The sequence below is a fragment of the Hyaena hyaena genome, unplaced genomic scaffold (assembly GCF_003009895.1).
Source record: "Hyaena hyaena isolate Hyena2069 unplaced genomic scaffold, ASM300989v1 scaffold_54, whole genome shotgun sequence".
NCBI classification, from domain to species: domain Eukaryota; kingdom Metazoa; phylum Chordata; class Mammalia; order Carnivora; family Hyaenidae; genus Hyaena; species Hyaena hyaena.
The window spans coordinates 1062375-1088060 of record NW_024080685.1 but is presented as its reverse complement, the minus strand read 5'-3'; the positions used below and the strand labels follow the sequence as shown (position 1 = coordinate 1088060).

The window sequence follows — 25686 nt, the reverse complement described above, 5'->3', positions numbered from 1 at the left end:
TCTAAATGATGTCTTCAGATATCATGTAGCATAAACTTCTTTTAGCTTGAACTGTCAAGAAAATGAAAACATCATCAACGGATTCTCAGAAATGATTCAGAAGCAAAAGCTACCAGCTCTTGAAGTAAAAAAGGAAGCACACACTCTTACCCTACCAAGGAGTCTGGTAGTAACGGTGTTTCACAGCTCCCTGAAATCTCTCACTTCTTCATGAAATCCAAAGCTATCTCTATACAGCCGGTGGCTTTGGCTATTTGTAATATCAGAGCTATCTGTCCTTTGGGATAGAAACGATGATTGGATTTCTGTTAAATCCAAATTGCAGTTTTCTCAACCTGAACCCTTATTATTTTTTCTGTTCTACTCATGATTTTCAAAAGTTTTCTTAAGCATTTTTTTTTTTGAGAGGAGAGAGAGAGAGAGGGAATGTGGCAGGGAGGGAAGAGGGAGAGAGAGAATCTCAAGCAGACCCCACAGTCAGTGTAAAACCTGGTACGAGCCTCCATCTCATGATCCTGAGATCGTGACCTGAGCCAGAATCAAAAGAGTCAGATACTTAACCGGCTGAGCCACCCAGGTGCCCTGAGTTCTTAAACATTTTTAAAAAGTCAGTCAAACTGGTTTTCTTTATTTTTCCAAACAAGTATACCACAGAGACTTAATATATTTGATCAGCTAGGACAAGAGTTGGGCAATGATAACCATTTGTTGCCGAATGAAAACCAAGGATAAAGCAAAACTATTATAGCTAAAATAAGCAGGGAATCTGGCACTCTGCTCCTTTGCTCCAAGACAACTTATCCCACAGCTTTCAAGGTACTTAAAAGTCTGCTACAACCAATTTGAGAAAAAGAAGAAAACACTGATAATGCCAAAGTATCATCTATAATTTTATTCATGACCTCTATATTAAAATGGAGTTTTATGCAGCATTGTTGAATTCCCTAAACTACTTCCATTCACATTCCTCAGAGGCATTGGAGTAAGTGCTTCGATTACACTACATGTACTCAGGGATAAGGTTGCATGTAATAAATCCAAGTCGGAAGATTAATTATCAAAATTAAAATTTGAAACATTTTTAGACAAAGGTATTACTTCCTAGTGTCGCTAAAACCGAAACCTAAGCTAGATGAAAGTAAAAGTGTGCTGTGACCTTTCAGCCCTAGGAAATCTTTTATTGAGGAAAACAGAGGCTTGCATCATTATCCTTCCAGCTATCAGTTAATAAGAAATGTCCTCAGGGCGCCTGGGTGGCTCAGTAGGTTGGGCACCCGACTCTTGGTTTCCGCTCAGGTCATGATCTCACGGTTCATGAGTTCAGGCCTTGCATCAGGCTCTGTGCTGGCAACATGGAGCCTGCTTGGGGTTCTCTCTCTCCCTCTCTGCCCCTCCCTGCTCACATGCCATGTCTCTCTCAAACTAAATAAATAAACTTAAAAAATTTGTTTTAAAAAGGAAAGGATCTCATCTTGCAAAACTAGGGCAAACGAAATTGTTAGAATTCAGTATACTTATGAAACTTTAAATTAGTGTCAAGTACATGCTCTCAATGACAAAAGATTAATCATTAATATATTGAAAGTCTACAAGATGTGTAAAAAAAAACACACCAAGACATGGATAGGGAAAAAAACATGAAAAGTAAAATCACAGAAGGAGAAATACAAACAGCTACTAGGTGTGTGTGAGAGGGGAGTTGTATCTTAATGGTGATCAACTGTATCCAGTGAGGAGACAGAAACACAGTAATTTAAGCAGGAGAAGTTTAATATAAAGAGTTAAGCTGTGGGGCGGCTGGGTGGCTCAGTGGGTTAATCGTCTGGCTCTTGATTTTGGTCAGGTCATGATCTCGTGGTTTGTGAGATCGAGCCCCACCATCAATGTGGAGCCTGTTTGAAATTCTCTGTCCTGCCCCCACTCTCTCTCTCTCTCTTTCAAAATAAAAATATGAACATTAAAAAAAAAAAAGAATTAAGCCGTGATGATAGGAGAATAACTCTAAAGTAGAAAGGTGCCCTAAAGGGTACCCTAGAGGTAAGGAAGAGAACCCCAGAAAGGGAAAGTTCGGAATCAGGGGTTCAGAATTCACTAGAGAGGCTGTAGTTACAGCCCACTGGATAGAGGGGAAGTTCATTGGTTGCCTGGCCAGAGCAGGGTCACGGTCATAGGACAAACAAGAACAGCTCTTTGGGGTGTGGACCAGCTGAGGCAAGTGGCCAAGTGTGCAGAGGGACTTGCGGCTTTTCTGCAGGCCCAAGTCCCAGATCACATAGTGCCTGCGACTGGAGGTCTGCAGGGAGTTTGGGGGCACGAAGAAAGAATCACCAGTCCTGCTACAGGTGTGCCAGGATTGGTAGCTAAAGGGGCCTCCTTTGCAGGAACCAAGTACAACTCTGTGCATCCCTTGGGCTGCAGTATCTTCGAGGCTGTGAGGGACAGAGGCTGGTCAAGTAGCTTACTAGATGGCCACCGCAAGGGGCCCTCTCTGTGAGCAGGCACTGAATTGAGGGGGTGGTGTGGAGAGCAGTGATTTGTGCCAGGGTGCAGATGTGCACTCAGCTCCAGGGTGGGCCTCTGCAAACCAAATCAGAAGATGGAGGAGTTGAGGGAACAAATGGTAAAGAAAGCTACAGCCTACAGGGAAACTGCCCTGGAGAAAGCACTCTGGGCTTCCCCAAAGCCTTGCCAGTCAGTCCTTGGAATCTGGAAAGACCAAATTTTCTGCTACAGTGGTTCTTCAGCGCCCTCTACTGTCGAAGCCGGACATCATGCACGATGCAAAGGAAACACACTATCCATATTCACAGAATCAACAGCTAAGAATGAATGTGGAACAGAAAGTCAATAAAATAACTGGGGTGTCATCAAAACACAAAGTAAAGAAAAGCAAAATGCCACTTTTTGGTCTATTAGCAAAGATTAAGAAATGAGATTAAATACTCAACAGATTACAACGAGATGGCCACTGAGACTACTTACTGGTAGCAATACAAACGGATATAACTTTTCTTGAAAGCAGTTTAGCAGTAAGTTCATCCTGTAATTCAGTTTATAGGACCTTGTATTGAAATAATCAGCCATACAAAGGCATTGTGCAAATATATTTATTATATTGCTATTGTGATCAAAAGAATTAAATAGCCTAAATGTTCAAAATTAGGGAAAAAAACAAAGAAGGAAAAAATTTACCCATAGAATATTATGCAGCTATTAGAATTATGTTTCTAAATAAATTATAATTATGGAAGAAAATTCTTCTTACATATCCAATATTTAAATAAGGATATGCAAATATTCAAAATATCTATTATCCATAAAATATGTTTGTGTGTGTACACTAATATTTGTACATAAGAAATAATATGTGTACAAATATTCAAAATATTTATTATCCATAAATTATGTGTGTGTGTGTACACTAATATTTGTACCTGCACACAAACCAAAAACACATTACATGTGGTTATATCTGGATTGTAAAATTATGGCTGAATCATTTCTTATTTTTCTATGCTTATTAAATATTCTATAATAAACATGTGTTACTTTTTGAATTAGGGCATAGATAAGTTATGATTAGAAAGTTACCAACAAGAAGTATCAAGTACACACAAGCACAGGGTCCTACCAGATGCAGAAAAATGAAATTATTTAATAAGATATTAACTTCACTTCTGTGGTAGTTTAAGTCTTTGATATTCCTCCTTTCAAGAGGTGGGGCCTAATCCTCCCCACCTTGCAAATGGACTGGAACTAGTGATTCATCCTAATGAACAGAGGAGAGCAGAAGTGACCGTGTGTTGATTTGGGCGACCAGGTCATTTAACCCTTCGGCGTCCTCCTTGCTCATTCTCTTGGATCACGGGCTCTAGGGGAAGCCAACTGCCATGGTGGAAGCAGCCCCAGAGAAAGGCTTGCCGGATGGGAACAGAAACCTTTGCCGAAGCCAGCTGCACCTGAGGTCTCCTGTTCACAGCCAGATGAATGGGCCATGGGCTGGCCCCAGTCAAGCCTTCACATGACACGGCTTGGGTTAACAGTTTGACTATAACCTCATGAGAGACCCTGAGCCAGAAAACCCAGCTAACTCACTCCTGGATTCCTGATCCTTGGAAAATGTATGAGAAAACAAATGTTTGTTGTAGTATGCTAAATTTTAGGATAATTTGTTACATAGCAATAGATACCCAAAACAACTTCTGAGACAAAAATCTGTTTGGAGGCATCTTTGCATAATACAAGAATATAAACTTTTGCCATAAAACTCTTTATCCTTGTTTCAGGTGGCTCAGGTATTTCACTACCAGTTACATATTAGTTCAATTCAACTCCAGTAATGTTGTACTTATCAATGGTAGAGGACCTGTTACATTCATCTTTGTATACTTCGCTGAACTTAATGTTGTGTTTTGTGTATAGGATGTGCTTGATAAAAATCAATTGAATAAAAGACTTAATGTATTAGTGAATCAATGAATAAAAGAATGAGTGAATGAGTTATATGGAATCTTTTTCTAAAAGCTGTTGTATATATGCCTCCTTTTCACAAATCTGACCCAGTAGCTAAAGAAATAATAGAATCTTTTCTGTATGATTTTCTCTGATTTGGTGGTATATTTTACTATCTCTTTGCTGTATGAAATTTTCAATTAAGCAGTGTTGCTATGGAATTTTGCTATGGAATTTTTGTTCACATTGGATTCAGGAAATGAACAGGAGGGAAGTTCATTGTCAAGGCAGTCTGTGAGGTGGACAAGATGGCCGGTGTAACTGTTAGGCTGCTATATCTACATGTGAAAGGAAAGAAAAGAAAAGGATGCATTAGAACAAAACCCTTCTATAGCTTCCATTTGTCTTCTAAATAATAATAGTTAACACCTATTAGATTGATTGAGCCCTCTGAAATTGTCAATATTTAACCTCCAAAAGTGGCAATTTCACGTCATTCAAATTAATAGCACCATTCTCAGAGTACTCTTTTAAGCTTTACCTATATTAGCTGATTTAGTGTTTATGATAGTGCCACAAAGAAATAACCCTTTCAACCCAATTTTATAGACAAAGAAACCAAGCCATGGAGAGGCTGGAGATTTGCTAAGGTCTTTAGAAAAACTAGGTAGGATTTGAACCACACTACAGAATCCACACTCTTAACCACCATAATCTATTGGCTTCACCCTAAACTACACTCTCTCAATCTGGCATTCTTATTTGTCCTCATTTATAAAATGGGATAGTAGTACCTATTTCACTGGATGGTTGCGGAAGTTTGAGGAATAATACATGTAAAAGCTGGCACGTTACACATTAAAAATGTGATAAATCTTAACTGTTGTTAAAATTAAACTACAGTATGTCCTCACCCACCCTGTATCCCTATCTTCCACTAGATCATACTGCCCACAACTACTTAATTTTGGTCTTAAAACTGGCCAAACTGAATCACTCACCATTCCCCAAAACACCTCACATCCCACCACTTTTTTATCTGTTCAGACTCCATCCAATTTCTAGTCATTGGCCAGGGTCACTCTTCCATGACTTTTCCTGGTCTCTGTGACAGTTTGTGAACTCAGACTCTTGCGAGTCACATTATCTGTTACTCTTCTCTTGTGACCCTGGAAATTTGAAATCTGCCCTTTGTTATAATTCCTTTTGTGTTTGTCTCTTGTATAAATTCACTAGTTATCTCGTCTTAGTAAATTCATATTCTTCTCCATAGCACCTAGCAGTGCATTAAACACAATAGGAACTTAACAAACGTCTTTTTGGATGTAATTTGCCAAAGTATATGAACATATTGAGATCACTAGGGTGAGGAAAAACTATTTAAAGTCAAGGAAAGGTGTAATGTAATGAGAATTCTTTTCTTAATTTGAGAATTTTTTCTCTAATCAAAATAACTCCTTTATTTAGTAAGCACTAAACTATTACTGCTTATTTTTTATTAAACACACAAAAAAAATCTGGAAAAATCAACATAAGTCCAAATGATAAGTTCATTATGTCATTTATCCTAGGATTTCTGGGGAAAAGACTACTATTACAAATCATCACTGAAAGCTCAAGTTAATAAATATTAGGGCCCCTTCATTCCAATGTCAGCATCAGAAGAAATGTGGAGGGATGAGAAAAATGAGCTGTGGGGGGTCAGAAATCAATTTAAAAATGTAAATAAAGAAGAGAACACACATAGAAAAAGGAATTTACAAATACGTACTAAAGAGATGAGAGAAAGAAAGTGATGGAGAGAAAAGAATGAGAAATTGAATGAAACTGTGAGTAATTTGTCCAAGGTTGAGGCCTAAGTTGCAGAGTCAATGGTTAAAGGACACGCAGCTAATTATTTGGTTAACTGTTCACAGAAGGAATTAGCCATTCTCTTCTCAACATTGTGCAGAGAAAACTACCATTGTTTGAAACCAGTGCTTCCGGGAGATTTCTCTGCTATGGAGTTTTTAGATAATGATATTCCTTAACATGACAAAGACACCAAAGGTGCACTGATTAAGAGCCCCAGTTTCTGGAGATGATTGATCTGGATTTGAATCCTTCTGTGAGTACTTGGGCAATTTACATAACCTCTCTGTGCTCAATGCCTTGGTCTGTAGAATGGTAAGGTTAGTAATAGTACCTTCCTTATTAGATTATGATGAGGACTAAGTGAGTTTTTTACAGGTAAAAGTTTAGAATAGTATCTGGCACACAGCACCATGCTAGTTATTATTACTGTAGCCAGTGACAATAATAAGCAGGAAGTTATGTATAACTCTGTGTTTTTAGGACACCAGCCATTGCAAAAGCAGACTTATCTGGCACGTAGGAGCCAATGAATGGCCAACAGGACCTATTCCCCACCTCACTTATGACCTTTTGGAGCTTTGCAAGTAACTCAAAGACTCTTGGCAAACAGAATGTTAAATATTTTCTTGATTTCATAATGTGTTCAATGTCATAGGCACGAGGCAAAGTCCTAGTTAGCTCAAGTCTAACTGATGGTGAAAGAGAGAGAGACAAAAAGACAGAAAGGTATGTTTTCACCAAGCTCCACCAGAAGGTAAACATTAGGAAGAGAGATTGTTCAGTTTTTTATGGTGACTGATGTGTCACAAGCACCACGTACACAAGCAGAAACCCACTAAAAATCTATTCAATGAATGAATGTTGTAAGCAGTTCCAAGAACCCTCCCAGCTCCACACTCTCTCTCAAAAAAAAAAAAAAAAGTCAAAGCAATTATAAAGTTAACTTATTATAAAGCACATTCCATTCAGCCCATCAATAATCATTTTTAATCAGTGATATTAAAATATAAAAGGAGAGATTTAGAGTAGCCTGGCTACCGTTCTTGAGTAACATTGTGAGTAGCTAAGAAATGATTTTGTTGATTCTTATTTTGAATAATAGACGTGTTTCATTACTCATGAAAAAATAAAAAGCAGATCTCAGCCAAGATTCTACATTGACATTTTCTGGGATCATTTGAGTCCCAAGAGAGACTGGCACTTTTCAATCAGTTTGGACTCCTAGAAAAGAAAGCAAATAAGCATATCTGTAAGAAAGAGAAAAACAAACAAACAAACAAAAAACAACATTTGAACATCTATGACCCTCAAATAGAAAGACCTTTAAGACTTACCTCTTATATGGCTGTGAGGGGCTCTTATGTGCTCACTGCTCAAGGTCTTAGAATTGGTCTAAGGTCTCAGAGTCTAGTCCCTTAGTTTAAGGTCTTACTTAACTGCAATGCCTCTCCCACTCTCAGGGCTCCAGATTTAAATTTTAAAAAAAAACACCTTTTTTCCTCACAAAACTATGGAACTCTTTTGCCGCAGAGTAAAAAAAAGTCAACATCAGCTTCTCAATGCATTTTAAAGTGTTCTATGCTAATCTCATGCTAAATCATTCCATAATCAGGTACAAGAATTCAAGAGGATAAAAACCACGAACATTGACCAGTGTCCTTACCATCTTCATGCACACTGGTATTGACCTCTATTCTAAGTCCAGCATTTTCCCCAATTTTTACTTGTATAGTCTTTACTTAAATCAAAGACATTTTTGGAAGCTCAGAGAGATAGATAAAAGTTGAGTCATCCTTAGTGAAGAGGGAATAGGACCCCTAAAATTCCACTGCTAAGATTACTGCAGGAGCGAGGGAGCATGCGTGCGTGCGCGCGCACGTGCGCGCGCGCACACACACACTCACATACACACAAGCACCCTAGTGAATAGATAACTTGCACTCCCTAGGGCTCCTAGCACCCTGTGGGACATAGTTTAGATTCTATTAATTTAGCCTTTCTTCCTACCCTCAAACAGTACCACATCTAAATCATCTACAGACTGGAATCTATTTAAGTTTGGTTTGCGAAATAGCTCTGCAGTTTTAAGGTATCTTTGTTTCTCTGGTAACCCATGTCTTTTTAAATCAATCTTCATGAGGCATTTTCCCATAAGCTTAATGTCAAGGCCCTCATGTTTAATCTTGTTCTTTTGCTCTGAACCTGACAATACTGGGTAAGTCCTATTTCTCCATATCTATCCTTCCTGACTTCATTTATTCCGTAGTTCCTTGGTAAATTTCTTACTTGTAATGATGACAAATGCAGGGGTGGGGGGTAAAAGATTCTGGTAAAGGTAAGATAAGGTAGAAGAAAGGCATCTGAAAAACTACTATAATAATGAGAAATGCCCTACATGAAATAAGGGATGATAACTCTTGAGGCAAAGCACAAGCAAGAGTTTGAAATAAAAAACATGGATCCATGTGATGGAATACAGAGAACAGAGAAAAGAAGAGGAAATATTTTCCCTACACTGACATCAAATCAGTCACTCTGATTTCCTATAATCCTGGACATGCTGGTAGACTGCTGATAGTTCACCCATCCTAAGACTTTGGAACAACCATTACCAGTCAATTTCTCCATATCCCTGTGACATGCATTTCCATCCTTTTTTCATTCTAGATACTCTCTTGACATAACAATTAGCCAATGTCTTTTTAAAATGTGTTGTCTGTCATGTCTTCTAAGACCCCAGCACAATAATGGTAAAAATCTTTTTAAAAAGAAGAAGAAATCCTTGTTGATGCTAAAAAGAAAAAAAAAGATCAATGTAAAAGATATTGATGAACTGCGAAGGGGGAAAATAAACAGAAAGTCATCAGTATGATATTGACCAAGATATCAAAGTACAAAAATAGGAGCTCAGAATAATAAAATGATAATATGTCATAGCAGTAAAATACCAGAAAATCACTCATTTCTGAGTTGCTTTTGGTTCTGGTCTGCTACCCGACTTGTTTTTCAAACTTCCTAAAGATTCCTGTAGCCACCACTATCCTTTCAAGAAACTAATTTTTACTTAGCCAGAATTTGATCCTATTTATTCCTGAAGAATCCCCATTGACATACCAGAAAAAATATTGTGCAAATATATAGACAAAATAATATTTTAAAATACAAGGACCCAGTGACCCCTGGGTGACTCAGTCAGTTAAGCTTCCAACTCTTGATTTCAGCTCAGGTCATGATCTCATGGTTTGTGGGATTGAGCTCTGTGTTGGGCTCTGCACTGACAGCACAGAGCCTCCTTGGGATTCTCTCTCTCCCTCTCTCTCTGCCCTTGTCTCTCACTCTCTCAAAATAAATAAATAAACTTAAAAAATAATAAAATACAAAGATGCAGAAAGTTTATATATTATTCCGAAAAATAATACATATATACATATGTACATATATCTTAAGAATGTAGCCCAACAAAACATAAAATAGTCCAAGAAAAAAACCACAAAATAGTATTTTAGAAATAGTCCAATTTACTCAGGATTACACTGAAATGAAACCTCATGAGAATAACCATGGATAAGTGCTAGATCCAATTGAAAAATTAACTAAGGGGTTTTTTGAAATATACTTTTAAGAGGATAGAATATTTTATTACAAAAACTGTCTTATTATGAACCTAAAACATTTTAGTGATCTGATGAAAGTGCTTTATTTGCCAACACAGAAAAAGAAAGGCAGTTAGAAACTCTCAAAAACAGAAGGATATACTAGGAAATCATAGTACAAATAAGTGTGACTAAATAAAAGTGGTACGATTTTCTGCAGCTGGTAGTGGTGGAAGAGAGTATTCATTTAATCTCTATACCTTTTAACAGGGTAAGTCATTCAGTTGGTCAATCCATTCATGGTACTGATGTAAGGAAATTCCAAGTAAACGCACAATTAAATAAACTATTTAATGGTTTCCAGTTTTTAGCATTAACTTATGAACAAAGCATATAAACTTTGTATTTAATAAGCAGATACACAAAACCAGACAATGTAGAACAATGCTGTAGCTTTAAAAAGTAAAGTTAGTAAGGAAATCACAGGAAGTTTAGACATGTTAATTATATTTGGGAGAATCATTAGATGCTGACTGGAACTGAAGGGCCAAGAAATAAAATATAAGCAATAAAAGAACTAAAAATACTTTTAAATAAATTAAGAGCCTCCAGATAGGGTTCTTGAAGTTAGCATAAGCACACTATATTCATTATGTGATGTTAATATTTTAAGAAACTATTAAGGCGATGATTGTTTCACTAGGAAAACTAAAAGTAAGAACTCAAATTTGGGAAGGGGAAATGTACCCTGGTCTTCTGTTTGAGCTTTTGTTGTGTTCATGTATTACTTATATGATTTTCAAAGCTTGGGTCACCTATTATAAGAAACTGAACATAGTAATCAGTGACCACCTGCGTTGGTAATCCACCTACATTGATCCACCAACAACGACCTGATTGATCAATGATCTGATCGACCTACATTGATCACCTACGTTGGGATTATCACCTTGGTTAATCTGATCTTTGCTTTTTCTTTGGAAATGCATCCAAGATTGAAGTAGCTCTGATAGTAGACCCATCAAGTTGTTAGGTACAGACTCCTTACCCAGTAGATCTTTTCACATGAACTTTTATTAAGTCACATCTAAAAGGAGAACTTTGCTTTGTTTTTCATTGTTAAATTTCATGTATTACTTTCAAAGCACTGTTTCAATCTTCCCACATTTCTGCTAATTCATGTTTACTTTCTTCTATAGTATATTCTGCTGGTTGACAGAGAAATATCTCAGGCTATAATTATCATTCCCCACTGACCTGGCAGAGTGAATATCTGTTAGTAGAATTTTCTCCTTGAACCTGTTGAGGTCTACAATTTGTGTTATTGTTTTATGAAATGTGAGAGATGCCTCTTCTTTGGACAATCCAAATTCACCCTGTATGGCTGAGCTTTTTTTTTTTTTTACCCTCCTTTTCAGTTTTACTCTTGCCAACATTCCAACATTGACTTTTGTTCACCCTTTTTCTCTTTAGAATTTGGCTTGCTTCTCAAACTATGTCTTCCACCTTATCTAAAAATGCTTAATCCTCCCAATGGCCGTAGCTAGGAAGGCACTCTTCCAACCTGCTCACTCTCTCTTTTAACAGGCAGAACAGGTTTACATAATTGACTGCTACAATATCAGAAAAGAAAACAAAGAAAATGGCTGTAGGTCCCTGGAGTGGTTAGTCTTTTATACCTAACTTGGAACAGCCACAGACTGCCAATTGGCTGAGCCTTTGAGCTTCTGGGGTCTTGGTTCCACAGAGGCTTCTGGAGTCTCTAGTTATCATTCCTCTGTGCTATTGTCAAACCTAGACTCCTTTCACAAACACAGAAGCACAGAGACTTAACACAAATTCTTGAGGATAAGATTCTAAAATAGTTATCATCTATCCCCTCATGTTTTGCTAAGCCTATTTATATACTATACTGTTTATTTTTTAAATATCCCCATCTTTTAATAGTCTCAAATTCTTTCACTTCGTTTTGTAAATATGTTATTTTCCAATTGTTTCATTATTTCTGTTACTGTCCTTGGCTCCAACTTCTCACTTGGAGGTAGACAATTTGGAAACATGGGGAGGGGATGGGAGAATGGTTTATGATTATCTACTTGCACCTTAGTAAAGTGGTAGCCAAACCAGCAGCATCAGCAGCACCTAAAACTTATTAGAAATGCAAATTATCAGACCCCATCCCAGAACTACGGAAATCAGACACCCTGGGGTGGAAAACACTGATGTTGTTTTAGTAAGCTCTCTAAGTGATTCTGATGCACGCTAAAGTTTCAGAATCACGGCCTTACAATAATCATACAAGAATCAACGTGACCAAACTTTAGAGATAATGCATAATTACAAATAATAAGCATTTTTATCTGAAGAAGTAATTCTGGCATATTTTAATTAACATGATATATTCTTCAGATAGCTTCTGTTTTCTCCCTTCATTTGGAGGAGAGGAATCCTAAAAGAAAGGAGAGAAAGAAGGGGGGAGGCGATAATATTTGGGCTTTTCAACCATCAAGCTGAAGATTGCTGTTAGGCAAAACGTGGGGGGAAAAGTTCACAGAAATCTTCCTAGCATCCCATTGGTTAAACAGTTTGAGCAGGTAGTGTTCTTACTCAGGAGCAAGAATACTTCAAGAAAATTCCCTTGGGAGTTTCCAGGCACAGGCCCTTCTTCAAAGTGTTGATTTGTGTTGCTATGGGTTTGTTACTCATATGGGAACATGTTTTCTGAATGCTTTACAAAAAGTAAAAAGCCTTTAAAATAAATAAATAGAGGGGCGCCTGGGTGGCTCAGTTGGTTAAGCGTCTGACTTCAGGTCATGATCTCATGGTTCATGGGTTCAAGCCCCACATCAGTCTCTGGGCTGACAGCTCAGAGCCCACAGCCTGCTTCGGATTGTGTGTCTCCCTCTCTCTGCCTCTCCCCTGCTTGTGCTCTGTCTCTATCTTTCAAAACTAAATAAAACATTACAATTTTTTAAAATAAATAATAGATTCTAACATAGGTGATTAGTTCCATTTTTTGTATCAGCTACTCTGGGAGTCAGTAAAATTTTTCTGTGAACAGCCTGATAGTCAATATTTGAAGGCTTTGCAGTTCATACAGTCTCTGTCACAGCCACTCAGTTCTGCAGTTACTTAATTCAGCTGTTATAGACAGAAAGCAGCCATAGACAATATGTAAATAAATGGGCAGGGCTGTGTGTCAATACAACCTTATTTATATAAACAGGAAGTGGACTCTATTAGCCTGAGAGCTGCAGTTTGCTTGCCCTTGACTAGACGACAGATATATGCCTTTTAACTTAAACACATGTACAGTTTAGCTGAATAGGTAGAAAAGAGCCACTGAAGGTAATTAGGCATTCGGGAAAATTGTTACCTGTGATAACATTCCCTTGGCCATTGCTAAACTTAATCCCCGTCTTAACCATCCACAGCCTATTTTCACTATAAAGACTGCTTTATTATATTTTTTAACTACACATTTGCATTCCTTTACTCTGATACTACAATAGCTGAGTTTCTGCTCCTCAAATCATGTCCCTGGGAGGGCAGTTCGTCCTAGGTCCCCTCCATGAATTGACATGAATTTTCTGGGCCACATCCTACCATGATATTCTTAGAAATTTAAGTTCTGTAATTTTACCATCTTGGGAAAAATTATTTACTCAGTAACCAGACACAATTAGATTAGTTACAGAAACTAATGCAGTAGTCAGTTTGGTGAGTGAGCACATGAACTCTTCTGGTCGTTTCTCTTTCCTCTGTGTAGTCTTCACCCTGAGTCTAATGATATTCTGGCCACTAAGAAAATGAAACTCTTTTACCTAGTTCCTTAGTTAAGCCCCCACTGCATTTGGTAACTATTCCTGATTGTGCCCCCAGAAATTACCAGAACAAAAGTACCGTTTGCCCATACAGGTCTTTAAGCCATTATTTGTTTAAAATTTCATTATATTTGGGGCGCCTGGGTGGCTCAGTCAGCTAAGCAGCTGACTTTGGCTCAGGTCATGATCTTATGGTTTGTGAGTTCAAGCCCCGCACTGGGCTCCGTGCTGACAGCTCAGCCTGCTTCGGATTCTGTGTCTCCCTCTCTCTCTGCAACCTCCCTTACTCACACTCTGTCTCTCAAAAATAAATAAACATTAAAAAAAAATTTTAATTTAAAAATAAAATTTCACTCTATTTTTAAGGATACCATTTCTCTACAATTACCAGGGTCTTCAGTTCATGTTTCTTTCTCCCTCCCCCAATCCTAAACATCTCCACTCCATCTGGTGTCATGATTCTGGTATTCATTTCTATTTGTGTCAAATTCTGCTGGTTTCCTCAAATAAACATAAATTTTAACATACCATGAACCCAAATGTAGTCAATTACACCAATCCATCCAGACTGTGCTTTTCTCCCAATTCGTTCAGAACGGAATGGAGAGAGTACTTTGTTTTTAACTTCAATAAATCCTAAGAAAATAAAGAAGAAAACGGGAATACCTCTTCTATGAAACACGTCTCGCTTTTCTCTGCTTGGCAGCACTTCTCCATCAGGTGAGTGAAATCTGCAATAATTGATTGAAGCTGCATCTCCGTTGCATGTGGTTTCTGCTTCACAAGGTTGCTGAGGAGCCTGAATCAGAAATCAGTGGCAAAAATGCGAGCAGTGCCTGAGTTCTAGATGGCCAGCTTGCACACTGCCTTACTAACTGGAAGCTGAACACCACCCATGCCTCTTTGTCACTCCCACTCTGACGTTTGTAAAAGGCCTGGGGTTCCTGGGTGGCTCAGTTGGTTACGCATCCAACTCTTGATTTCAGCTCAGGTCATGATCTCACACGAGGTCGAGCCCCACATCAGGCGCTACAGTGAAAGCTCCGAGCCTGCTTAGGACTCTCTCTGTCTCCCTCTCTCCCTGCCCCTTCCCCACAAACATGTACCCACACACTCTCTCTGGACAATAAATAATTTTTTCAAAAAAGAAAATATTTAAAAGCCCTGAAAATGCCATGATGTCTTCAAACTTTTCACACTGCCCATCTCCATCTTCATGTTTTATCCCACATACTTTTCTTCCAGGACATCTCTTTAACATAATTGGTACATTAAATTTAATTATTTTACATGATTATTACTAGGTTAAACAACTTTTCATTGCATTGGATGGTAAATAGATTATATCATAAAAATAAAGAGTTTTCCCTGTAGCATTTTTTAATGAACATTTATTCTGAACAACTAACTTCCAAATAAATATTACAAGCATAATACACCTGGAAGTTGAGGGTCCTTCATAGGTTATTAATGTTAAGCCAATCAACTAATTTGAAACTATAATGGCTTGACGATCATCTCCGATTTCCTACACTGGAGTTTCCCTCACACTGTGAATATTCAAAAGTGTAACCTGTGGGGCGCCTGGATAGCTCAGTCGGTTAAGCATCCGACTTCGGCTCAGGTCATGATCTCACAAGTTTGTGGGTTCGAGCCCCGCGTCAGGCTCTGTGCTGACAGCTAGCTCAGAGCCTGGAGCCTGTTTCAGACTCTGTACCTCCCCTGCTCACACTGTCTCTCTCTCTCTCTCTCTCAGAAATAAATAAAACGTTAAAAAAAAAAAGTGTAACCTGGTTTTAGTCTTTCTACTTGATGAAATAGTAGTCCAGATCTTCCAATGTTATCTTTCAATCTCTCTCTCTCCCTTTTTTCTTTTTTCTTTTTCCTTTTTTAAAAACTGTTTTAGACCAAGACAAATTTAACCAGAAAGAAAATAAGGCATGCAGGGTAGGGAAAATGTACATTAATCAATATTTTACTGTTTAACCAAAAACCTTTCTTTATTCTTCATTTTCAAGTTCACACATATACTACCCGGTGGCTTTATGTGTGCCTTGAATGGGTAGAAAGAAAAAAATCTCAAAGCTTTAAGTAGCTATTTCCATGAAAACTTAAACCAGAGGTCCAGTAAATAATTGCAGATAGTAAATATTTTAGGCTTGGCCCACAGACAGGCAAAATGGAGGATACTGTAGATCCTCCAAATCCCTGTCCGCCTGGGGTAGGGTGCCCCATGTGCCAGGCCCAGCTGGTGTCCAATTTCCATCAGCTAGAGAAGAGAGACCAGGCAATGAGGCAATGAGGGGGGAGGTATGCACTTGGTTAGTTTGCTCTGGGCCCCAGACACGCCCTCCTCTTCTCCCAGCCATCTCAATGTGGGCCGCTGGCCCAAGCAACTTGCTGAGTCATTTGACTCCTGGACTGAGATGCCACCACCTTTTGCTGCCCCGCAGTGACCAACAGCGGAGTCTCCAGCATGTAGGTGGCACAGCTCAGGCACCGTGTAGCAGTGAGCATGCTCACCCGCAGGGAGGGCAGGCCCTGGGAGCAAAGTGGGGGGGCGTGGGTAAAGCAAACTTGCCCATCTGCAGCTCTCAAGCCTAGCCCAATCAAGCAGTGCCCTTAGGACCTACAAAAACAGCTGTGCCCTGTTCCCCATAGCATGCTGATCCCATTAAACAATAAAATAAGATATTCAGCTTAGGGGCTCCTGGGTGCCTCAGTCAGTTAAGCGTCTGAATTCAGCTCAGGTCATGATCTCACAGCTTGGCTCGTGGGTTCGAGCCCCGTGTCGGGCTCTGTGCTGACAGCTCAGAGCCTGGAGCCTGTTTTCGGATTCTGTGTCTCCTTCTCTCTCTGACCCTCCCCTGCCCATGCTGTCTCTATCTCTCTCTCAAAAATAAATAAATCATTTTTTTAAAATCCAGCTTAACATAGTAAGTAGCCCAGTGGCCATGCCTCTTTGAACTAGCCATTTCAGCCTCACCCTCTCCCACTCCTCCAACTCTCACATCCTTGTGATATTAAAAATAATGGCAACAGCCAGCATCTTCTGAGTATGCTGATATTTACCATGATCCAGGCAAGTTGTAATAACTTATCAATGTTAAACAGGTAATACTGTCTGTTAGCTTTTTGATACTATGTCTGCTCTGTTTTGCATTAGCAACAGCAGTTTCAGACTCCCTGGGAATGTTATAGTTCCGGGCATATAAAGCAAACCAGTGAGGTAAGCCTCCCTCCCAGAGACATGGGGATTGGGAACCACGTGGGAGAACTCATCCTGAGACAAGAAGTCAGGCTCACACCCTTCCCATCCAGGAATAAAGCTTGGTCAATGGAAGAAGGGCTGATTCTGTGGTTCCCCAACTGAGCCTTCATTAGACTCATTTCTGGGCTACATGGGGTCAGGATAACTCTTTGGAAAAGTGCTGGAAGAGAATTTTCATTAAAGTTCTGCAAACCATGAAGACACACAGGAACAACCCTGCCCTGGTACCCGCTGAAAGGGTATAATCCTGGCAGTCAGGAGAAAGGGCTGTTTTTCTTTTTACAACGAAATGTAAAGTAGCTTAGTCATTTCAAGGGATCCAGTCTGTACCTGAGCAAGAGACACCAGCCGCTGGAAGGCATGACTCTTCCCAGTGGCCCAGGACTGGTGCCAGGGAGGCATGCCTGGAGAATGCCCGAGAGGGAGGGAGTTTCATAAGCTCTCCACTGAGGACTCCAGGGATAATTGCTGGGACTGAAATTTGTGGAAGCAGGTAGTCGCAAAGTTGTGCAAAACTTGTATAATTAAATATTAGAACCACAGACTAACGGACAAAGGGCAATTGCGAGAGTGTGCACTTGCATACCTATGTGACATGTAGTTTTATACTGCACATGTATTCATACTGGGTATCTCTGCAGTGTTGGAATAAAAGTATTATGATTTTTTTCTTCTCTCTTCTGTACTTTCTAAATTTTTGGCAATGATTATGCATTACTTTAATAATAACATAAATCAATATTTTAAAAGAAATAGAAATAGTATAAATATTTTTTCTATCCAACTCTTCTGTACATATTTACTCTTCTAATTAGACCTAAACTTGATCACACTTGAAAGAAAATGCTGTATTTGTTTTGAAGGGTTTCTTTATAATTTAAGTCTGTATGGTTAGATAAATAATCAAAGAAGTTTACACTACCTTTGAATAATCACTATCAGTTCTGAAAAACTATCAGTTTTTCAGAAATTAATCAGTAAAAGTGGAGAAATCGGGCTATTTCCCTTTGGAATTTGGTGGATTTTGTCTTAAAATATATTCCCCTACAAACACAATATTACCCATGATGCTGAAGTTCACTGACCAATCCATGAAAACATAGGATTACTTAAGTCCCAGGCAATCGACACTAACTGTCACGGATACCTATACTGTGGGAATGACTCTATTTCCAAACACTCATTTGGGGCCTTGGTAGTCTGGCCTCGGGAACTCAGCACCAAAAGGGCAGAAGCTGGTCTAGAAAGGGAACAGAGTTTACTACTAGTTCATGCAAACTCTGGACTTCTCTTTTCTTCTAATGTCATAAAAAGGGCACAAACTTTGAAGTCAAACTTACTTTGGTTCAACTAGTTAGTGTGATGGTGAGTGAGATACTTAACCTCTCTGACCTTTATCCATAAAAAGAAAATTTGAACACCTACATTGCAAGGTATTTGCAAGGACCAAAAATGACATATTAAAGGGTTGAGTACCGGAACTGGCATACTTAAGGCAATAAATAATGTCAAAGATAATAATAATGATGAACAATTAAAATAATAATAGCACGACTCGCTTCCATTTCAAATTATTGGTTGCTTCCAACCGTGGTCTCCTTCCTCCCTGACTCCCACAATAAATAGTACATTGTCACAGCTTTTCTCCTATTTATTCACTTACTCATTCAGCAAATAGTTGATGAGCATCTTTTACAATTTGGCTGAAGATCTGAGTTGTAAATTCCACAGGAATAGAGAAACCTAATGGGAGCGGCAGGAAAGCTCCCTTGTCTATACCCTCCTCTTGTGTCACTTACAAGCTGTGGGACCCAAGTGCATTCATGGCTTGGCCCCTCCCAAACTCTCTAGTCTCAAGCCCAAAGTTTCTCTCCCTTCCCTCATTTATACCTGAGTCACCCTGCTTTCCCCTTTCTCCTGCTGGGTGGGCTGGTTTCCAGATGCACTTCCCCAGACGAACCGGTAGGGAGAAGACAGGCAAGACTGCTATAGGTTTCCAGAACACCAGGGAGCAGCGGCTGCTTTCAACCAGGAGAAACACTCCAGCTGTACTGGAACCAGCAAGGGGAAGAAAAGGCTCCCATTGTGAGAATACAAAAGGTCTGAGAATGAGATTCAGAGCAGGGGTATCAGGACGTCATGTTCTCTCTCCTTAGAACTCCAGATACGAAGGCTGCCATTTCTAAAACGGGGGATTCTGTGCTATTTAAAAGCTTGACTCCTTCTCCCAGGAACGGTCACATACTTGCGATCTGCCTGCAGTTGATTTACCTCTCCTGACCACTTCTGCCCTCTCCCACCCAGATCTCTCTACCTACCAACCCGACGCTGTTATTGAAAAACAGTTCCCTTAAAAAAAACTATAATAAAAATTGTTTAAAAACCAGTTCCCTTAATTCTTTACATTTTTTAGCTTAAAGTTTTTAACTTACTTTTTAAAATCTTAAATCCTATTTTTAATTCTCAGTACCATCAACTTGTTTCCAATTTTTCCTCCCTACGATATTAATCTTTTATTTTCATTAAACTTACCCACCATTTCATTGAAAGCACAGTCTAGTCTTTATATACTATCTTAAATCTTCACATTTTCACTCAATATTTTTAATTGGATTTTAAATTCTTTTACTTTGAACTTCTGTTTCCTTTCTATTGTCTCTATCTTATTATGTGATCTCATCTCCTACCTTCTCTTCTATCTTGCCGAATTTTTCTTCCCCATCCAGAAGCTCCTTCACTTGTGTTTTCTTTTTGTATTTTTGCAAATTTATGCTGTGATAGTCAACCATGTAGAGTACTTGCCACTAACCCAGGAAGTAAGAAGGTTGTTTTTTTTTTCCCAGCTTGACCCTTGACTCCCATTATGGATCCTCCCAGAATATTCCAGAAATCTCTACATTAGCTATCTCTATGCTACTATTTTCTCCACACAGAAGACACAGTGATTTTGCTAGGACAGGGATGATTCCTAATATTTCATACTTTTTATTATCTAGCCCTTATAGAATAACTCGATGTTTAAAAAATTATAGCTAATATTATAACCTCTTGATTTTGGCACACTAAAAGCTCTATGTTGTAGTTAAAGCCAGATAGATTGGGTGAAAATTCCAGCTCAACAACTATTAATCTGTTGCATAATCTCATACCAAGTTTTCTTGCTTTCTGAGCCTCGGTTTCCTTACAATTAAAATGGCATATAGTGTTGGGGCGCCTGGGTTGGCTTAGTCGGTTGAGCGTCCGACTTTCGCTTAGGTCATGATCTTGCGGTTCGTGGGTTCGAGCCCCGTGGCGGGCTCTGTGCTGACTGCCAGCTCAGAGCCTGGAGCCTGTTTCAGTCTGTGACTCCCTCTCTCTCTGACCCTCCCCTGCTCACGCTGTCTCTCTCTCTCTCTCTCTCCTAGAAATAAATAAAACATTAAAAAAATAAACATTAAAATGGCATATAGTGTTATCTACCTCATGAATTTGTGTGAGGCTTTGGTGAGATGCTGTACATAAAGTGGTGCCTATCTATGTCCAGGGAACTTCCTCAAGAGAAAGTAAATTTGCACGCTATAAGTAAAAGAGACCTCATCCTCCTACATTCTCACATCAAGCCTGAACTAATGAAAGAATGGCTAACTAGCCAAATGTTTCAACAGTCTTTGGGTATTGACTGGGAAGTTTTAAAGGCCAGTTTGTGATTGGCTCACCTTGGGAACTGAAGAAAGGACTCCAAGGGTCAGCTGGCTTAGGAATTGCAAGTACTGTGATAAAACAGATCAAGCAACAACCTGTGCTTGCTGTCCATGAGTGTGTGTTCGTTCCAGAGGCAACAAAAACTTTGCCTCACTTGGCAAGATGATATTGTTGGACCAATAGCATTTAGACCTTATAAATGCATGGCTTAGAATAAATAAATAAATTAGAACTGTAGTAAGCTACTACTTCTTTTTTTTTTTTTAATTTTTTTTAATGTTTTATTTATTTCTAGGAGAGAGAGAGAGAGACAGCGTGAGCAGGGGAGGGTCAGAGAGAGAGGAAGTCACAGACCGAAACAGGCTCCAGGCTCTGAGCTGGCAGTCAGCACAGAGCCCGACGCGGGGCTCGAACCCACGAACCGTGAGATCATGACCTAAGCGAAAGTCGGAGGCTTAGCCGACTAAGCCACCAGGTGCCCCAGTAAGCTACTACTTCTAATGATGCTGGGGGAGAAGGAACAATGAGGATGAGGGCTTGCATGCTTTCTCCTGAGAACATGATGAGGGGCAGTATGAGGTAACTGCCCCATCGTCAGGGGTAGGCATGCTTTCAGTGCATCCTGCTGATTCAGAGAAACTAGAATTTCACCCTTTGGCTTTTCCTAGAACAGTCACCTTTGGCAACTCCAAATGGGGCCTCTAACATCACATTCACCAAGAGCAGAATCCATTCTGAGGGAGAATGCCTGGACCATGAGAATATCTTAGCTCTAAGCTCAGGAGCAGAATGGGGGGCAAAGAAATGGATGATCAATGCCACTAAGAAAGATAATTCTTTGTCTTCAGTAGCAAACAAATAGTCTCTTTACTAACACCTGACAATAAGTGTTCCATTCAATCCATCTATGCAGGAATGGGGAGAATTGGAGAAAATGCCGACTGGCTGTGAATTCTTAATCACCTCATGCTCTCAGCAGCAAAAAGCAGATTGGCTGCCCTAAAGTTTTGGGTGTTATGTGTGCTACTTTCAAAGCCCAGCCCTTAGGTGCCTCCTTAGCGCAGTAGGCAGTGTGTCATAATCAAAAGTCAAAGCCCAGTCCATGATGTCTCTGTCTCATTAGCCTCAGTCACAGCCAGAAATCTAAGCCTCCCAGATCATCTGTCATCATACTGATGTTTCTCCATCCTTAATCTGATCCATCTCCTGCTCTCTTGGTCCTCTGTCTCCTTTGTAACATAGAGGCTTTCTCAAGAAAACGTTCCTAGGGTGCCTGGGTGGTTCAGTCCATTAAGCATCTGACTTCAGTTCAGGGCATGATCTCATGGTTCGTGGGTTCCAGCCCTGCGTCTGGCTGTGCTGACAGCTCAGATAATGGAGCCTGATGTGTCTCCTTCTCTCTCTCTGCTCCTCCCCCACTCACACTCTGTCTCTCTCTCTCTCAAAAATAAACATCAAAAAAATATAAAAAATAAAACATTCCCATATCTACAGCTTCTCTTCTGAACATTTCTGTTTTGCTCTAAATGAAAACATGAGGCTCCCCAGAGCACACAGCTTCCCCCAGGACCTTGCAAGAAGAAGCTGTTTTTCCTTGCAATCCACTTACCATTGTATCTAGTTCTCTTTTACTGCTTTCAACTTAACTCCTTCATCCTCTTTTAAAAGACATAGCTCCTTTGAATTATAAGTTATCAAACTCTAACACTCCGTATCTTTACTTATCTCTGCCACATATAGAAAGTCTGGTCATTCCCCCTCATTTCTGAGGACTCCAGACCTGTTAATCGCTACTCCTTCTACCATTATCTTGACAGTTATCATTTTCTATAGTCAGCAACTATATTTTTTAAACATTTTTAATGTTTATTTATTTTTTGAGAGAAAGAGAGACAGACAGAGTGCAAGCTGGGGAGGGGCAGAGACAGAGGGAGACACAGAATCCTAAGCAGGCTCCAAGCTCTGAACTGTCAGCACAGAGCCCGACATGGGATCTCGAACCCACAAATTGTGAGATCATGACCTGAGCCAAAGTCAGACGCTCAACCTGACTGAGCCACCCAGGCACCCCTCAACAACTATATTAATGATCCACAGGTGGCAGATAGATTACAAATATGGACCAATTGCCCATATTCTCTGTATTCATGTCCTTTACGATGTGACTTTCCAACTCTTCCTATCAAGAAATTAAGCCTATTTCCTACCATTTAATCTGGGCTGGCCCTACGACCTACTTTACAGCTGCATTGGCATTGCATGCTTCCAAACCTGGGCCCCATGAGACCTCCACATAACCACTTCCTCTGAGCCGCCATGTGTAGAAGCCTGGATTAGCCTGCTGGAAGGCAGGAGACCATTTGCGGCAGAGACAGGCCATCCTAGCCAAGGTCAGCCCAGGCCAGCCAGCTCCTGGCTGACTTAGCAGCTGACAATAGCAAGCCCAACTGAGCATGGTTGAGGCTGGCCCAGGTTAACAGACTCCATTGCTGATTTCACCCAGAAACCCTTCTTACATTAGAATACACATTGAGAAGCCCTGTTCAAACGTAAAGATGTTGTATTCTACTGGCAGCATTTCTGACCAGTAGACCTCAGTACTGGTAACAGCAGCCAAGCCAGAAGAGCAGCACTCTGTAGAGTAATAACTTATATTCATAAAATTATGTAATTTATAAAGTTTCACATGCATTATATGTGTATATCACACACACATACACACACGCACACACTCATGCACAAATGTTCTAAATTTCACATTTTAGGAAAACTACATTAATGTACTTCTCTGTCAATATTTTCTGATCAACGGACTTCAATCTCATTAACCAATCCGATTGGGGTACCAACTATGATAGCTATAATTGCAAAACTGCACAATATTCTCAGTTCGTCTGGACCTCCAACATAACACTTAGCTGGTCCATTCATTATGCAATATTTATATATGAGCCCAGTTTATAGTTCTCTGTGCCTGCTCCCTTGTTGGCAGAACAAATAAAATAACAAATTAAACAAAGATTCTTACTTTTGCTTTTCACTTTGGAATTCCTCCTCCTGAGATTTGCACAAGTTCCCTTTAAGGCTGATGACTTGGTCACAGGATAAAGATGGAGCAATGTAAGTTCCATCGACTTGCAGATCATCAAAGCATGGCTTCCTGAAGGCATACGAGTCATCACAGCAGTGACCCACACCGGCATTGATAGGCTCTGCTTCGTGTCTTCTACATAAAGCTCCAAAAATTAGTTTTGCCTTTCCCAGAAAAGAATTAAAATAAGAGCCATAAGGTTATGGTGATTATTATTTGTTTTTACCCCATAGGAAAATAAGATTAAGGAGTATTTTCAAATTCTGGGTTCTGCTAGGTCAGCCTGGATCTCACTGTTTAGGAAAAAGCCGGAGTGGCAGGTGCAGCCTGGTTCCCAGACTTGCCCTCCCTCTTCTCCTTATCCTCAAGGTAAGTTCACTTGGATTCCACTTCCAGGTTCCTCCCCAGTCCAGTTTATAGACCAGTGTTGACTTAAGGTAGGAGTTGCTTATGTTCATTTAAATTAAAATCAAGCCTCAAGTCAACTGCTAATTTGATGCAGATATGTGATTGATGAATGGAGTTTTTAACTTAAGAAGCCAAATACAATTTGTTTCTATTTTTTACAAGTGGACATCTAAAACTACCACGAAACTTGACATATGGTAGATGCTCTATGAATATTTGTTGAATGAATGAATTAATGATCAAAGAAATCCTTGGATCCTATTTCCGTTATCTCCTTCATTTCCTGGTCCTATTCTAACACTGTCACCTTGCCTTGCTTCTACTGTGTCTGATTCTTATCTTGATGCTCTCTGCAAGCCTACCCATGTGCCTTTCCAAGTATGACTACCCAAAATCCCTATCATTTATGTATTTGGGGATGAAGTCATTGAAACCAGTAAGCATCAACATTTCATGTATGAGTTTATCCATTTTAAATATAACCAAAGAGACCACCTAAACATAAGTCTGCAGGAACCTTTAAGTCTAACTGAAAGTCCATCCCCAAGGAAGGCGTGACTCGAGAACAAAAATTTATAATAAAATTAAAGGGAGACAGCGCCAGATAATGTTTTAAGTATGCAATCAAAAAATTATATATTTTATCAGAATAAAGACCAATTTAGCATAAAAGAGATGTTCTATCAAGAACATAGGACAGAAAAAGCTGTCACCACACAGGAATTTAGTAATGTTAAAATAATACCACTTGAGAGAGAGAGCTGGATTCTTCATCTTGGAGACATGAGCATACAGGTCCCTGAAGGGATGTTCTCCATTGTGAGAAAGACAAAATTTATCATTCTTCACTAGAGCCTGGAAGAAATATCCCTTAAGACTATCCCTTCCCTTCTGATTCCATTTGCACAACTGGTCGTATACTAAAGTCATCTTCCCAAATATTTTGATCCAGGAAAAACCGTAGTCTACGTATTAAGCCCAATTATTGCTGCCATTGGAAAGACATTTATCACTGTAAATGAATACACTGGTATTCTGTCTAATAAATGTAGCATTTGTGAGTTTGGTGTGAGATAATTGAAAATAGAAATATTTGATCTTTGACCCCAGTTCCTGACAAAGGTCTTCTGAAACCTTTGTAAATTCCTAAGTGATAAGAGCACAAGGAGCATCTTCTGTCCTAATGAGGCAACTCTGGGTGGGCTCCTGTGTAGAGGCTGGTCCCCAGAAAGACAAAGCCATGATTAGAAGCTTAGAATTTTTAGTCCCACCCCTCATTCTCCAGAGAGGGGAGAAGGCCTGTAAATGGAGTTAATAATTGGAAGGAAGTTTTTATAAAATCCCAACAGTATGGGGGTTGGAGAACTTCCAGGTGGGTGAACCCATCCACATACTAAGAGGGTGACACACCCCAACTCCACGGGGACAGAAGCTTCTGCACTCAGGATGCTCCCTGACCCATCCTATGTATCTCTTCATTTGAAAGTTCACCTGCATACTTTATCATACATT

At 39.6% G+C, this 25686-nt stretch overlaps 1 protein-coding gene across 1 annotated transcript in view; it reads right to left on the bottom strand.

Annotated features, from left to right (window-relative positions):
- Positions 1-7316: 7316 nt before the first annotated feature.
- The window catches only part of LOC120231057 (alpha-fetoprotein-like), a 52621-nt gene continuing 34251 nt past the window's right edge, over positions 7317-25686 (bottom strand). Inside the window, exons 12-14 of the mRNA XM_039230929.1 lie at positions 23704-23930; positions 14390-14522; positions 7317-7527 (exon numbers count right to left, since the gene is read on the bottom strand). Coding sequence (XP_039086860.1) covers positions 7480-7527; positions 14390-14522; positions 23704-23930 — 408 coding nt within the window. The 3' untranslated portion in view covers positions 7317-7479. The remainder of the gene's footprint in view (positions 7528-14389; positions 14523-23703; positions 23931-25686) is intronic.